Genomic DNA, 16,246 nt, shown 5'->3' with positions numbered 1-16,246 from the left:
CGCTTCAAGCTGCGCACCCTACCCCGAGCCGGTCCTCGGCGTACCGTGCTCCCCCTGTGCGGGGCACGGAGGACGGGGATGTTTCCCAGGGCTGCTCTGGGAAGGAGAAAGAGGGAAGGAGGGGGTGGGGTGGGGGGAGTCGGAGCGGGGAAAATAGGAAAATATTTTAAAAAATTAAAAAAAAAAAAAAAAAGGAAGGAAGAAAGAAAGGCGGCCGCCTGGGGAAACAAGGGGCAGGGTGGGGGCTGGGGAGGGAGCGCAGGAGCACGGCAGTGAAGGAGTGCGGCCCCCCCGCACCCGGGCGTCACCGAAGTCCAGGAAAATTATGCTAATGAAGACAAACGGCGCTCACAAAGGGTCGCTCTCACCAGCCTCCAGGGTGCTGCTGTGGGGGTTTGAGTTTGTCCCTCTTACCGGTGGGCTTGGGGGGCAGCTGCAGAATAGCCCCCGTGCCGCTCCCCACGGCCGGGAGCCCCGCACAGCCCCGGCTGAGTCCCGGGGAGGGGAGCAAAGCCCGGGCAGCCGGGGCTGGGTCCGGAGAGCCAACCGAAGCCCACCAGGATCCCCGCTCTGGGCAATGCTTTCAGAGCCACGCTGGAAATCATTAGAGTTACTAATTATTAACTCATGCATGCGTGAGCGCACACACACACAGATGTACACACAGACACCCCCCTGCCCCCCTCAAATATCCCCAGCGCCCGGGACGGGCACAGAGGCGCTCACGCACGCACATGTGCTGCACAGACGGGTCGGGGTGCCCGCAGAACCCCGCGGGGACGCGTGGGTGGGAGCCTCGCGTGGACGCGGGCCCGGCGCCTCACGGCTCGCCTTCGCCTTCTTTCCGCGGCGCAGCTGAGGAAGGCGCTCGCCTCTTTCCTCAGGGCCACAGGGTTTGGGGGTGGTGGTGTCCCCCCCGGTTTCCTGCACCAGAAACACGGCGGCGACCGTGCAAACGAGAACTTAAACAAAGTTGCGGATCCTGCCCGTCTGGCAGGCGGTAACGGCGCTCTGGGCTCCGAGCATTAAGCGGAGCCTGCGAATAAAATCTAGGTGTAAACTTGACGTTACTTCGTTAATTAAGGCATTATAAATATAACGAGTCCGTTTAAAGCACGAGGGAACCCAGCGTCATCTTTAAACACAAACAAAGCGAGGGGGAAGCGAGAAATAAAAAGCACTATAAGGCTGGGGTGGCCTCTTACGCATACCAATGGTTTTTGTCATTTATGGCTATGCAAGATTTATGACTTCGTGCACCAAAGCTGTAAACAGAGCACTAAAACAGAAAACACTTGCTCCTTATGGCATAAGTGAGAAGGCACCACATGAAAGGGGAAGCGGCCAGCGTAGGAGGAGAGAAGAGGCAAAAATCCTTCGTATGCGTTTTGCTTCAAACAATCCTGTGAATGTTGCTTTGGAAGAAAAAAAAAAAGTCTTTTTAGTCAATAATCAACCCCACACTTTCTTCTGAAACTGCTGATCTGCCATTCGCCCACTTGCCGGGCCAAATACTGAGAGGCAGCGCTGCGCCCCGACGGAGCCCCCCGGACTGGCGAGGAGGATTTGGACAGGGAGAGGAAAGATGGGGACTGCCGAAACCTGCGGACACCGGGGAGCCTGCCGCTTTGGGGGGCCCCGCCGAAAGCCGGGCGAGTTTTTCCTAAGAGCGCGTTTCAACTTGGGAGCCATCTGCAGCGGGATTTTCTGACTAAATGTCTGTATTTAAGAACGGGGAACGGGAAGTGGGGGGAGTTTTTTTAAAAATGAAAGGATATGTAAGGACTTTAATCGTGAGAACCGAAGTGGTTCATAGGAATATGGAAGCGTTTCTTCCATTCATCTTACTGCCTGCAAAGAGTATTTTGCGAGATTTCTCCAATTAGTCCCATTTCCCCATGCCCCCCCCCCCCTAAAGAGGTAATTTTAAACATGAGAAGATGATTATTTTTTTTTATGTCTCCTATGATGTCGGGATAAGTGTCCCAACGCACAGATCCCCGCTGCTTTTATCTGTGTTTCCCTCCCAGAGGCCGAATATTTTCTTTCTGCTCCATTCCACGGAGAGAGATAGGGCTCAGCTCGGGGGGGGGGGGGACGGGGGGGACGGGCAGTGTTTGGGGCTGATTTCTGAGTCAGAAATGACCTGCCTTTTCTCCCCGAAGAGTCCCACTTCGTGGCACTCCCTCCCCTCCCTCCCCCCACCTTCCCGAATTACTATTTTCCGAATAAAATAATGCCTGTAAAGCGCCTTGTCCTTGGATGCCCCGAAATGGAAGCAAGCAGCACCATAATTCAGGGTTGCTTCTGGGGGATCTCTTAGAGATGAAATAGCAAGGCAGGGAGTTGAGGGAGAAGAGGGCCAGTCCTGGAAGTGGTGCTTGTCCAAGACGTTAGAGAGTTAGAAGGGGATATCAGCTGAATTAGAGAAGGACTGGACAATCGAAGCAAGCCGTGGTCAATCTAAATTGTTGTTTATATTTTCTAACACTAGAGAGGCAACGCACTCTTTGCTATTTGCTCAACAGACTGAAGTTATTTAAACAACTCGCCGAAATCCCCCTTTCCTCCAGAACTCTTCTTGCTTTCTTTTACTCTAGAGCAGGACTGTATTATTTATGAGTGTTTTAACTGGGTCAATATGCATCCAAACTGGGTCATAAATCAGAGGAAAGACTGCCAAGTAATTTAGCTGCAATTAAAGCTTGGATTTTATTTTTGAGGCACATTTTGGCTCATTTCAAAATACGGCAACGCCAATGTTGGCTTTTAGACACAGATGGGAGCAAAAGAGCTCTCCTTCTCTTGCTGAAGAGAGAGAAGTGCTTCAGTGTGGCGAGAAGGGGAAATAAAATTTATTTGGGTCAGTTCTGCTTCGAGAGCCGCTTTAAAGAGCAGGGAAACATGCTCTTTATAGCACATCCCAAACATCACCCTGAAGGTCCCTGCAGAATGGCCGCGAATAGCTCCGAGTGGAAATAACCCTTTCTTCTGGTGCTCTCAGCGAAGTTTTTCTCATCTTTCACTTTTCTCCCTCTCTCCCTCTTTTTCTGACCCCTTAGAAGACGAGCATTTACAAACAGCGCGTAACTGGACGCAAAATGGCTCAACAGGAATAAGCGAGAGGCATAGAACGAACTGGAGGAAAGCGGGTCCCAGGGCTCCAACCTTTCCCAAAGCCGGGGCAGACCGGGGAAACAGGGTTTCATTTAGCATTTTTCCCTCTTTGGATAGCCAAGTAATCTTTCATTTTTGTCATTTAAAGTGCATTTATATCTATGCATTCGCATTGATAAGTATACACAAATACTTATATATTTTTATATATGGATATATCTATATTTATGTATGCGACGGTATGGATATTAATTTAAAGCTAGTATCTGTTCTCCTAGAAGATACTTTCCACTTCTCTCCTTTTAATTCTCTCTTTCCAAATCCCCATGCAGAGAGGCAGAATAAGCCCCCACATTTTCAAGGCTGATTTATTGTTAGAAGCCGTGGCTGGCTCTTGGTTCAGCTCCTTCTCACCGCGGAGAAATAAAGAGGAGCGCCTTGGCTCATTTGGGAAGGGGAAGCTTTGCCATAGAGCTGAGCACTCATGCAGCGCTCCTCGTACAATAAACAAAGTACCACTAAAGCATCATAAATAAAATGGCAGCACGATCGCACAGTCATCGATTTACGGAGCGGCAGCGGCCGAACAAACACCCATAAAACAACAACCGCCGCCGCACACTCGAGCACGACCCCGACAGAGGAGCATCACACACCCCCCACATCGCTTTCTCCTACTTGCCCAAATACATAAATAAATAAACACACAAACACACAAATAAAATAATAGAATAAAATTAAGGGGGGAAATATTCAAACACGACAATAAAAGAGGCTTCCTATCTCCAGCCGGTCATAAATAATGGTAAAATGGCAATCGAGGGGCTGTAGCGGAGGCAGCTGGCCATCAGCAGCAGTGTGGGATCTCTATGGAGAAAAATAAATAAAGAAGCAAACTCTGCCTGCTCTGCTCGCTGCAAGGGTAGAGTTGAATATTTACCACAGCAAATTGAAACAAAGGGGGAAGCAGCCTGGCTCCGGGTGCACACACACCCGCACGCACACACACGCACTCACTCCAGCCTCTGCTACTGACCTTTGCCTCGAACAGCAATAACTCACCACATAAATGAACAATCAACGGAAATACCTTAAAATAAAATCCATCCTTTCTAACGAAGCATTTCGTCCTCTCGGCTCGACAATAACCTTTCCATAAGGAACGAAAGCTGTCAGCGAAATGGCCAGCTCTTGTGGGGACGGTGATGGGGGCAGGAGGAAAAAAAAATAATAGAAAGCAGTGCTTGCTCTGAACAGAAACTGGAAAAGCGTAATCGCAGACGGAGCCAGACCGGGTCTCCACTCCAAATGCCACAATAATGCGCTGTATTATGTGCTCACGTGGTCATACGTCAACTTAAATCCTTTTATTTGAAATAGGGAATCATTGAAGGAACAGGGTTTCTTAGCGCGAGCCTTCGCTTTTTAAAGCCTTAACCCAATATGTTAAAGAAGAGTTTTAAGGGAGGGGAAAAAAAAATCTAAGAGATGCAGATGACTATGGGGGAAGATTGGTCCGATTCTCTTTCCTCCCACACCAATATTTCTTTACACAAAACCCATTGGAAGGTAAGAGGAATTCTTATAACGCTGCACTTTGATACTTAGCCTAATTAACCGGCGTTTGCTCCCGAGGCCCGGCACTCTGCTCCGCGTCGTATGTCCTCTGCAAGCCCCGAAGAAAGCCCAAATCTTAATGCTATTATTTCCAGCCCCCTTCTAAACGGGACGATTACCAGCCTTCCCCCCACCCCCAGCTCCCTCTACCCTGCCATTGTACAGGGCTTGCTCAACTCCCACACGCTACATCAGGGCTCCTGTAGAAACTAAAAAGACCTATAATTACCTGACAAAGGCAAAAAAGAGTCTCTTCTAAGAGGCTAGTTGATTTTTGTCCTCGTAACACACTATGAAGAATACACCTTCCTTCACTGGCGTGCCTCTGAATTTTGCAAAATCTTTTGGGACCTTGCTGTTAAACCTGTGCTTACGCATTTCCTATACAGCTAGTTTGAGTGATGCACAAAATTATAGGTTTCTAGCGTTGGAAAAGGGAAAAAAAAATTGGGGAGGGGGAGTTCTTTGCCTAAGGGGAAAAAATTAAGGAAAAAAGAAAAAAACAAAGTTGTATGTGGCCCCTGAGCCAGGCAGCTTCGCCTGTGTGTGAACCCATCACATCTTCCCTGTAAGATTGTTTAACTTGTGCTATTGACACAATAAGCTAAACAAACAAAAGAAACCCTCCACTCACACAACTTTTCTGGAAGGAGCCAAAGTAAATCAGATAGTTCTCGCTTTTACCGTGCTCCTGGTTCAGTTCTGTGGCTCCAGCATTGTGCATCATCACGTATACACCCTCGCCCAAATCTTTCCACCATCTCCCATGAGCTCAAAGAAGCTAACTACGTATCACCTCTGTTTCACCTACACTTCATTGAACAGAATGGAAGGAGATTTCTTTTTAAAGATGACTTTTTGTGTTAGTGCAAGGTTTGTTAGTGTCAAGCCTTATTATACTCTCTCCTGAATTGTAAAAGTGGGCCACTAGAATGTAAACCCATTGGTAACAGTGTACAGTAGTGGCATGGCAGCAAAGTCAGCGGGACGTTACAGCAGGAGAAAACTTTGCAATTTTTCACATGGAAGTGACTAAGCTAGTACCAGGGTATACATATATTATCCCTCACTAGGAACTGGAATAAAAACTACAAATGCCCCAAAAAAGAGGGGGCATCAGGCACACTGGACATTCCCGAGTCTGTAACTATCAGCTTGCCTGGTAACTCCACAGCTCTCATAGTTATTGTAAGCCAAGGCCGATATTCGCTTGAGGTGGATTCACGGCTCTTTTAAATTTGGTGCGTTTGCATCCCATAGAGGAAACACACAGAGAAGTTCTTCTGCAACAATGAAACTGAAATTAATGGGGAATGGAGCAGATGTTGAAAAAAGCGAAGCAAGTCTTTCTTGGGGCTGTTGTAAAAAGTTATCGACTGCTTTGCGTCAAAAGTAGAAAGATGGCTTTAGAAGTTACAGTCTTGAGCAAATAGAAACTACAAAAGCAATAAATCACAATCATAAGTCATCTGAAATGCCTTAACGCTAGCTGTGGCTATTGGCTTCAAAACCTTGTTTCTGTGAACATCTTTATTGGTATTAATGGTCAAGTTAATCCTAAAACTACTGTTTAACAATTAACTTGGTGTATATAGTGGGGAAACTAATTAATTCTTAAGAAAAGTAACTTCTTGACGTGTGAATACCTTTCACAGAGTGTGCTTTGGGAAGGCAAAAGGGGGAGTCTGCCTAACTTTGTGCTGTCCTGAATTGCAGCTGAAAATTATTCTTTCCGCCGAATTTGGAGAAAGTTTTCTTTGCCCTAGTAGCGTGATTACGTGGTTTCAGATGCAAATTCAAATGATGCTGCGAGTCGCAAGCGCTAGACTTCCCTCGCCACCCCATTTCTTGCTTTGTTCCTGTTCCTGGACACTCAACGTTGTTTACCTTGATGATTTGGAGACCCGAAAGAGTGTTTCTAGTAGAAAAAAATGTGGAGTTTATCAGTAGGTGTACTACTGATTTTTCTGTGCTTTATACACATGCCTTGGAGCTGAGTTTGAATTCCAGCCTCAGTAACAACAAACAGATCTGAGTTCATAACGTGCCTTCATTAACGGAGACCCTTTGTGCCAGTTCTGGCATTAAAAGCCAATCTGAGCATTAATGCTATTTGAAGTTACCTTCAATATAATTGGAGTTAGAATTTTTACTGTGCTTCAAGTTTACTTTTATGCCAGTCGGTAAGAGGTGTGCCTATCACTCCCATGTGGAGATGAAATGCGAATCACCCGTACGATATAAGTACTTATTTCCTCGCTACCTCGAAAGATTTGCAATCTGCTGGGGTGCAGAGCTGTTTACCTACATCCGTGCGCCTGATAAAGTTGGTCTTTGATCATTCCCAAGTAGATAAAAAGAGCAGCGTTATCGAATGTGCCCTTGTGAGAGAAGTTCTGCTCAGAGTCAGCTGAGTCTGCCGGTGTTGGGTCCGCTAAGGAATCCCAAATATCTCTGCCCGCAATGCTGTGGGTACATGCCACCGGAGGAAGGTTCCTTCGTACCGTGTTTTCGCTTTCAATTTCCGAACGCAAGCGTGAATAGACATTTGCAGCGCCTTTTTGTAGTTAAGATTTAAGCAGCTCATTAAGCCAACACAAAGAGCCCTTGTAGTCCTGTAATTTATGGCCGCTTTTAAAAGGTAGTAAAATACACTAATTGTACATCAACATCCAAAAAGGAGCAGGTAAATCTAGCAGGAATTTGAGCTAATTCTATTTAATCCTCCCCTCTCGACGGCCGGCATAAAAAAAAAATTTGTCACTAGGGAAAGCATTTCTTTTCTCCTGCCAGAGGACCAAGCACACCAAGGACTTCAGCAACTCCGAACCACCAGACACCGACCTCCACTCAGTGCAAAGCAGGCCAGGACGGACAAATACCCGAAATTTATTCGCGAACCATTCTGTCGTATGCACGCAGAAAAAAATCAGGTTTTCTAACATCCCCACATGCACTTCTCGTTTCCAGGACTGGCTGCGGAACTCCTCGAGGAGGAGGCGAACAGACAAGCCGCGATAAGCAGCCATTCAATACCGAACTGGCTCAAACCCTCTCTCCCTCGCCTGCTGCCTTTGATTTCGGAAGGAGCTAAGAACGGACAAAGAAATTCTCTAACTCTTTCGCTCTTCAGATGACTTTGCATCCTTCCTGTCCCCAATGCCTTTATAAGGATGGCGATCACTCAGGTCCCGTACACTTCTTTGTCTGCCCAGACACGCGCATTCACCACCCACGGAAGATGAATAGAGCCAATCCAGAAAAAAAAAAAATTCCAGCTAGGTTAAATATTTATCGCAACAACAACAAAATCTCATTCCGGCAGTCTTGTTCTTCATGCAGGTACCAGGCAAATCGCATTCTTACAGCCGCCACCGGCGCAAAAGCAGCGGCCGCTGCCCGGCTCTTACCTCCTCCAGCTGCGCAGGGTTGGGCAGAGGCGCTCCCAGCTTCTTCCACCGCCCCGGCCCAGCGGCTTCGTTTCGGGGCTCCCTGTAAACAAGCAACAAACAGTGCCTTACCGGGGAGTGCAGGGGGAGGTATTTTGCTCCTTCATTGGCAATACATGGTTTGCCGGGTGCGCTGGGAGAGCCCGGAGAGGGGCGGGCGGGGATGGTGCGGGCTCGGGCTCCCGCGAGGAGCGTGGATTCCCACCCGGGTGAAGAGCACGGGGAGCTGAGAAATAAAAGCGTGCGGTTGTTTTGGTTGGGGTTTTTTCCTTATTTTTTTTTTCCCTGTAGACAGCTATGCCTTCTGTCTCCAAGTGTTTGGAAATATTGTCATTCCTAACTCTTGTTACATGAATGTCTGCTTTATTTTCCTCTGGGAAACCTTTGTTTAGGATCATTTAATCAAGAACAGACATTAAACACAAGTCGTGGTGTTCATCTCTGCTGAATAAAACTCGGAAAGGATTCCAGTTTAAATGCGGGGCGTATTGTGGTTGGGCTTTTATTCAAACGGTTAGCCGGGGCCCAATCCTGCCACCACAAGCTCACTAAGAGACTAACAATTGACCTCAGCGAAGCGGGATCGGGCCCAAATGGTAAAAAAAAAAAAAAAAAAAATCCGCCAACACAACACACACAGAGAGGAAAAAAAAAAAAAAACAGCAACGAAAAAGCCGACATCTATGAAAGCCATTGACGGAGGGGAAAAAACTGGGCTGCTTCTTTTCCCCTAAAATAAACAGTATAGCTGGTCCAAAAAGACAATAGTCAGGTTATTTGCATGCCACTTACTGAATCCCTTTTACATATGAATTAATATTTTACATCTGTATTCCGTCTTGCTAATAAAACTCATCTAACGCATCATACAATCGTCAATAAATGTAAATGCTAATAATTAAATAACACCGTTCTTGCTGAAGGGTGTTATCTGAGCCCTGGAAATATTAAGTCTGTCTTGGGACAACTTTTCGAGCAGATACTTTGCTTTGGTAATTTAGTAGTTCCATAATTAGGCTAATAATTTTAAATTTGGTGTTGAACTCCAGTCTACATAAAATCATGCAATAATAGCCTACTAAACTGTTTATTGCTGTCTCATAAATTTGCGAGCGCTGACTGTTAAAATCTACTGGCAAACACAAAAGAAAATGGAAAGTTCGAACTGCAATCACAGAGCCCGGGCGCTGCTTCCTGGGTTTATCCTTAGCTCTACCTTTCCTTCCACTCGGCTTCAGCACAGGGGGAACCCCCCCGGCATTTTAGCCTCAAAGTCGTACCTTAGCCGTTTTGATCCCTAATCAATAATCATGTTACAAACAGCAATAATCATCGATCAAGCGTGTCGTGACGGGGTTGTCCCACTCGTGTTAAATATGGAGCGTGTATCTGAAAATGGTGCCAGCGACTTTCTGTTATTTATTTTGGAGCTATTAGGTCACGCTACCATATTTTACACTGCCACGGTCCTTTAAAGTATGCTGTTTCTTGAAAGAGTTGCTATAGTAGCAATAAAGCACGTTACAAAAACTATGACTTTTTTTTTCTTTCTTTTTTTTTTAATTTGTTGTTATCCCAAGCTCTAATATTCATTGCGGCACTCAAAGTTCGTACATAAATCGTTCAGACTAATGAGTCATAGAGAAATTCGCCCATGACTTTTCCTTTGCAATGCTCACTGCCTTTCCATTGCTTTTTTGGCCATGTATTAAGAGACGGTGATTTATTAACGCCAGGAAAATTGAACAAAGCAGGTCCTCCTGCACTGTGGCACCCAGCCTTCCACAGTGTGAATTAGAACATTATCAAGTGTGTTTGCCTCCGTAACACTTAATCACCAAAAGCCATAATGTGACCACAAGGCAGCTAAAACAAAGATTTAACATTTCTAAATATTAAACTTGTTAAGCAAATGCTCAGCAGACAAAGCAAGCACAAACAATTAAAGTCATCAAGCTAGAAATACACACTACCTACTTACCAACACAGACCCTATTGCTTGCTTAAGAAGTTTAGAATCTTTCAAGATAAATCAGGTGGGGGTTTTTTAAAGGGAAAAAAAAAAAAAAAAAAGAAAGAAAGAAAGAAAGAAAAACAAACTCCAGTAACAAGGAGTTGAGTTTCACTTCTGAGAGAATCACTCCTAGTGAGGACTGACGGCCACAGATCCATTCCTGACTATCTGCATTAATTATTTAATGAGTCACGTGACCCTAAAGATTAAAATTTCAATATCTCCCCCAGAACAGACGCAACACCTTTATCTGCTAGCGCAGGGATGCTCGTACTTGGGTCCCCTAATCTCCACCGCCTTTGACAGCTCCTCAGTTTCCAGAGAGAGCTCTGGGGCATTATTAACAAGGGTTTGTCCCGTACCGCACGGCGAGCCGGGGCAGCCGTACACCCTCCTCCTCCCTTCCACTCCAAATGAATCAGTTGAACCCAAATCGTCATTGTCCGCAGCGGGGAGGGGGCTCTGCGCTGCTGGCAGGGGGACGGGAGAGCATCGGGGCGGCATTGCACGGGCCGTCTTCCACGGGTGAGTGCTGCCCGTCCGCGGGCCCGGGCGGAGCCAGCAGGGCTGCCCGGGGCCGGAGGGAGGCGGCCGCGGAGCTTCCCCTGCCCACGCGGGGAGCCCCGACCCCGCCGGCACCCGCGTGGGCCGGGCCTGGGCGCCCGCGCAGGAGGGGACAGCCCTGGGGCGACACCCCGGGGTCCCACCCCGCCGCGGCCCGGCCGGGCCCTGCGGCTGCGGGCACGGGCAGAGCCTCCGCCTCCTCGGGGACGTGACGCGCCGGTCCCGCGGCCGCGCCGCCCGCCCGGCTCGGGCGGAGGTGCGGGAACGGCGGGAGAGCCCGGGCTGCCCGAACGCGGCCCCGACGCCAGGCGGGGGGGCCGGGAGAGCTGGAGTTTCACCGCAAGCCTGTCGGGATCTCCGCCCGTGTGAGGGCTCCCCCCGCCCCTTCCTCGTTTACAAACACAGGACAAGAAACCTGGGACTGCAAGAACCCTAGGGGAAAAAAATAAAAGAAAAAAGAAAAAAGAAAAAAGAAAAAAAGAAAAGAAAAGGAAAAAATAAATAAAAAAAAATCCTAGCATTGCGTAATCCCCCGGTGCAGGATGGCCCTAGTTATTAAATACCACAAGGCGCTTGTCACAGTTCAGCTCCTCCTGTAATGAAACACCAGGTATAGCAAGAGCTTGCAGGAGAAACGAGGATGGGGATCTCGGAAGAGGAGTATTTTTCTTAGTGGGTGGAGGGGAGGTGGGTGCCGGGGTTAACCGAGTGGCGTTCCCTGCTGACAGCAAATTGACTCCGAGGTGATTTGGTCTTTCTTTGAAATATTGACACACTTCCACTTCCAGCGTTTTGAGCTGCGCTCGCCTTTGTGGCCGGAGCAGATAAATCCGTGTGTGAGAGACACCGGGAGAGCGAGAGAGAGGGAGGGGGGAAGAGACATTTAGGTCCAAGTGCCGGATTAAAAAGAATACTGTCTTTAAAGGTCAAGGGTTTGAAGGGTCAGTCTGCTTCTCTAAAAAAAACAATTAATGGGATAGAAAATTTGTCCTCTCGGTGAACTCCTGGTTGCCTTAGCAAAGGGAGCACAATGCGAGAATTTAAACAGGACGATGTAATTTTTGAGGTTATTGTAAAGACGGGAGGTATTGGACGGGGAGCAGAGGGCTTCCAGCCCGGGAGCAGCATTCTGCTCCCAGCACAGGCAGAAGGGGAAGAGAAGGAAGGAGAATTTACCTTAAACGATGATAATCGGCCATGGGGTATTTTGCAGTCCGCAGTTCAATCTCCAGCAAGAGAATGTACATTTTTTTAGGAGACAGCCAAGATGCTGTGTCTTTACACATGACCACTTTTTTTTTTTCCCCAGGAAAATCCTCTGCGTCTTCACAGACTTTTCCAAGAGAATGCCTTTCAGAACCGCTGTTGAATTACAAAGAAGTATTTATTGTAGGAGGTGATTAATGATTCTCGCTAAAATTGCTATTTGCAGCGTGATTTCATTTCTCTTTACAATGGGAGCAAACCAGGTTTATACGCAGAGGCTGCACACCAAAGAAATCCTGCACTGCCAGTTAATACATTTCAGCTGGAATTTTGCTCAGTTGTGCTAATTTTGGCTCTAAGCACGTTAAGGGATTCTCAAGCAATAAACCAAATGAAGAGTTACACATTTGTGGATAGCAGTTACCTGACACACAGCTATATTTTTTTCCCCTTTATAAGGAGACAACTCTCGAGTCAGGATTTAGTAAACAGTAATATGTGAGCAGAAGTGCGCTTTTCAGGCCTGCTCCTTGGTCAGGTATGGGGACAGCCGTGTTTGCTGAGGGTGTTTACCGCTGCCACCTTCCTGATGCTGAACGTGTTCTGCCAGTGGCACGTTACATTTTCCTCTGGGATGGTACATATTCCGTGGCTAGGCAGGGATGCTGGCAAAACCTTTGGAGCCTGGTGCTACCTCAACCAGGGATGATGATGCCCCCTGGCCCTGGTGGCCCCACTTAAATGAAGACAAGCACTGATTCCAAGAATCCATCTTGTATGTATTTGGGTGAGTAAATGAATAACTAGTGGCCTTCAGGTCTTCCCTGGAAGATTTAGTAGCACTTGAGCTCCTTTCCAAGACTTTTCCTACCCAGCTCAGTGCTACACCGTGTTGTGAAAGCCCCAAGCAGGGGCGGTCTGTAAGCAGTTCTGCTTTGCCTGAGCTCCTTAGCTGCCTGGAAGCAGGAAGATGTACAGCCTGAGCTGGAACCAGCTGAATCCCATTTTGCCACAGTAGTTGTGACAATCTCAATCAAAAAAGCCTCATGAGTTGTATCCAAATTCATGTGTCTACCAAGGTTTTCTCAACATATTTTGAAATAATCTTAAAACAAAAACAAAAAAGAAAAAGGAAATAGAAACAGAAAAGGCAGCTTAAAAAGAAATTTTAGGTTACCTTTCATGTATTCCCCTTAAACAGCGCTAGCCAGCTAAGAAATCATAATCAGGCGAAAATAAGTGAATAAACCACGACTGGCTAAAGATTTAAAGTGTTATCACGGCATGGGAGCTTATTGGCTCCCAGAAGAAGCACAGTTTCTCTTGTCAGGCAGCTGAAAACAGTCGCACGGCCAGCGGTGGAGTCAGACTCATTCTGTCTAAGTCAGCTAAAGAGAGCACCACTCACCTATACCATGAAGCAAGACCTTTCCTCGTCCTGCAACTCATTTTTTCCCAGCCAGGCGAATAGGAGTCAGGAGGTTTTTCACCAAATTTAAAATAACCATTACCTTATTGACAAGATGAATCCAAGTCAAAACAATGCATTAAACTGTTGTTTTCCATTCCTGATGCCAACACCAGCCAAGCACAAGGTGGATGAAACAGCACGTAGCGGACTTGTGTTTCAAGCGTTTAATTCTTTTGTACAGAATAATCTTTATTACTAGCATTTGGCACTGTTATACATTACACCAAAAATCCACAAATTGTACATGGACCCAAACTATTTAGACGGTGCCAAATATGAAGACAGCAACAGCCTTTATAGCAATATTTCTTTAAATAAATGCAATAGGGAATGTGGAGAAAAACTAATAGATCACAGCTACTGAGGGGGCTACACTTAAAACCAGTTAAGTTACCTTTGATACATAAAACATTTTCCTTTAGACAGAGTAAGGGGACTTTTTCATAAGTCTTTAACCTCTTGTGGACGTGTTCGTTCTCCCATGTTGGTCTGTGTGTGTATACGTGCCTGTGCACCATCACAAACACAAGCACACACAGAGAAATCCATGAACACACCACAAAACAGCGCTATTCAAGTCAATGCCTTACACAAGTGTCTCACGAGCTCTTTGCTTTGTTTTAAATGTTTTTTTATTTTAACGTGTTCCCTAAAAAAAAAAAAAAAAAAAAAAAGAGTCCGTCTTAGGTACAGAGAATTCGTCCATGACAGCATCCATCCCTCTCTTACACCGAGGGCAAGAGAGTGTTTCCATAAATAGAAAAAAATGATGGGCATGGAACCATTATCTATATACAATGTAGACAATCGTCCGGGTTTTGGTTTAAACATGTGCCCGTTCTTGGACACGTCTCGTCTTCCTTTTCTGCTCCTGTTTTGTTTTACACAGTTTGGTCCAAAAGGCCAGCCTCCACCTCGAGGCAGCATGAAAACCCCAATAGATAAGTATATATATATATATATTAAAAAAAACCAACAACAACAACAACGACAAAAAAAAAAAAAAAAAAAAAAAGGCAACCAAACAAAAAAAGACCAAAAAGACTCAAACCAAAACCGTATTTATAGCGCAGCTGCGTTGGGTGTAGCCCCATCGAGCGGATGGGGGTGGCCCTGTGTCTGTGCTTTGGACTGCTGGCTCAGTGTGGACTGGTTCGAGGAGCGCATCTTTGTGTTAGGCAGTTTATGGTCTTTCTTCCACTTCATGCGCCTGTTCTGGAACCAGATTTTGACCTGGCGCTCGGAGAGGCAGAGGGTGTGCGCGATCTCGATGCGTCGCCTTCTGGTCAGGTAGCGGTTGAAGTGAAACTCCTTCTCCAGCTCCAGGACCTGCTGTCTGGTGTAGGCAGTGCGAGACCTCTTGGGCTCCCCTCCGTTGTAATTGGGATTGACTGAAACGTGCACACACAGGCACACACATACACACGCGGAGAGGAAAGAAGGAGAGGGGAAGGGATGGAACATAATCATTATATAATAACTTGACACCGGGTTCACATAAGATACATAAACGGCAAGAAAAATTGTTTCCCAGCCTATCGACAGTGGGGACAATCGAGGAGCAATAAAAAATGGTGATGGGCATTTGGGTTAGAAGAAAAGCTTCAAAGACACATGGCCCAGAGCCACTGCAGGGCAATTAAATTTATGGGGGCTATAATTACTGCCCTAACAGTTTGGCGTCTCGTAAATCTTTTGATAAAGGACCCCGGATACAAAAGGTTTCTCACTTTTTTTCTTTTTTTTTTTTTCTTTTTTTTCTTTTTCTTTTTTTCCTTGATTTTTTTTTTTTTTTTCCTTCCTCTACTATTAGGAAACGCGGAGGGAGAAGGAGGGGGAAAAAAAAGCCACACACGCAACGACCCATCCCGGTCCCGGGAGCACCCTCCCCCCTTCCCTCCTCTGCAGGCGCATCCCCACCTCCCCCTGGCAAGGGCAACTCACCCGTGCTCACATGGATCTTCTTCATCCAGGGGTAGACCACCGGCTCCTTCCCCTTCAACCCGGGCAGGCTCTTGTCGGGCAGCAGCGAACAGGCGGGCCCGGTGCCGGCCCCGGCGGCGGGGGCTGCTTCGCAGCGGCGCTGCAGGGCATGGCCTGGGAGCAGGGGCTGGGGCGGGCCGGGGTGGCCCTTGGCGGGCGGCGGCGGCGAGGCGCCCGGGGGCGGCTGCTCGGGGCCCGGGGCGGCGCTGCCGGCGCTGCTGTAGCTGTAGGGCGCCTGAGGGTAGGAGGGTGCCTGCGCGGGGTAGAGCGCCTCGGGAGGCGGCCCCGGCGGCCCCGGCGGCGCCGCGGGAGCCTGGTAGCCCGGTTCCCGGCGCGGCCGCGGGAAGTATTCTGGCAGCGCCGGGCCCGGGTGCGCGGCGTGCAGGTGCGGCGGAGGCGGCGGCGGCGGCGGGGCGTGCGGGTGCGAGTGGTGCGGGTGGTAGCTGGCGGAGCTGCCGGCGCTGCCGCTGTGCTGCGTGTATTCCTCGCAGGGAGGGAATTTGGGCTCGATGTAGTTGGAGTTTATCAAAAACGAACTCATGGTCATTAATTTGTGAAGTGCAAAAATACTAATTTTTCTCGCGTTGTCGTTTTTCTGGCTCGGCGAGGCCCCTCCCCTTCCCCCCCCCCTTCCCTCCCTTCCCTCCCTCTCCCCCTCCCGCTGCTGTCAAGTGCTGCCGCTGCCAAAGTTTGGGCCTCCAGCCCTTCCCCCCCCCCCTTCCCCGCTGCACTCCCCTCCCTTCCTCTCTTCCCACCCCTGGAGCGCCTACAACACACACAAACACACACCCGCGCACACACACACCCGCACCCCCCGCCGCCCCG

At 48.0% G+C, this 16,246-nt stretch overlaps 1 protein-coding gene across 1 annotated transcript; it reads right to left on the bottom strand.

The window, feature by feature from the left end:
- Positions 1 to 13,597: 13,597 nt before the first annotated feature.
- HOXA4 (homeobox A4) lies at positions 13,598 to 15,995 on the bottom strand. The gene is made up of 2 exons (XM_084203327.1): positions 15,383 to 15,995; positions 13,598 to 14,829 (listed from the first exon to the last, which is right to left on the bottom strand). The coding sequence occupies exons 1-2, from the start codon at positions 15,966 to 15,968 to the stop codon at positions 14,501 to 14,503; spliced, it is 915 nt and encodes a 304-aa protein (XP_084059453.1). The 5' UTR covers positions 15,969 to 15,995; the 3' UTR covers positions 13,598 to 14,500.
- Positions 15,996 to 16,246: the final 251 nt, after the last annotated feature.

Source organism: Fringilla coelebs (assembly GCF_963513975.1).
Source record: "Fringilla coelebs genome assembly, chromosome: 1".
NCBI classification, from domain to species: Eukaryota; Metazoa; Chordata; class Aves; order Passeriformes; family Fringillidae; genus Fringilla; species Fringilla coelebs.
The sequence above is the reverse complement of the archived record's forward strand: the minus strand, read 5'-3'. Positions and strand labels throughout refer to the sequence as shown.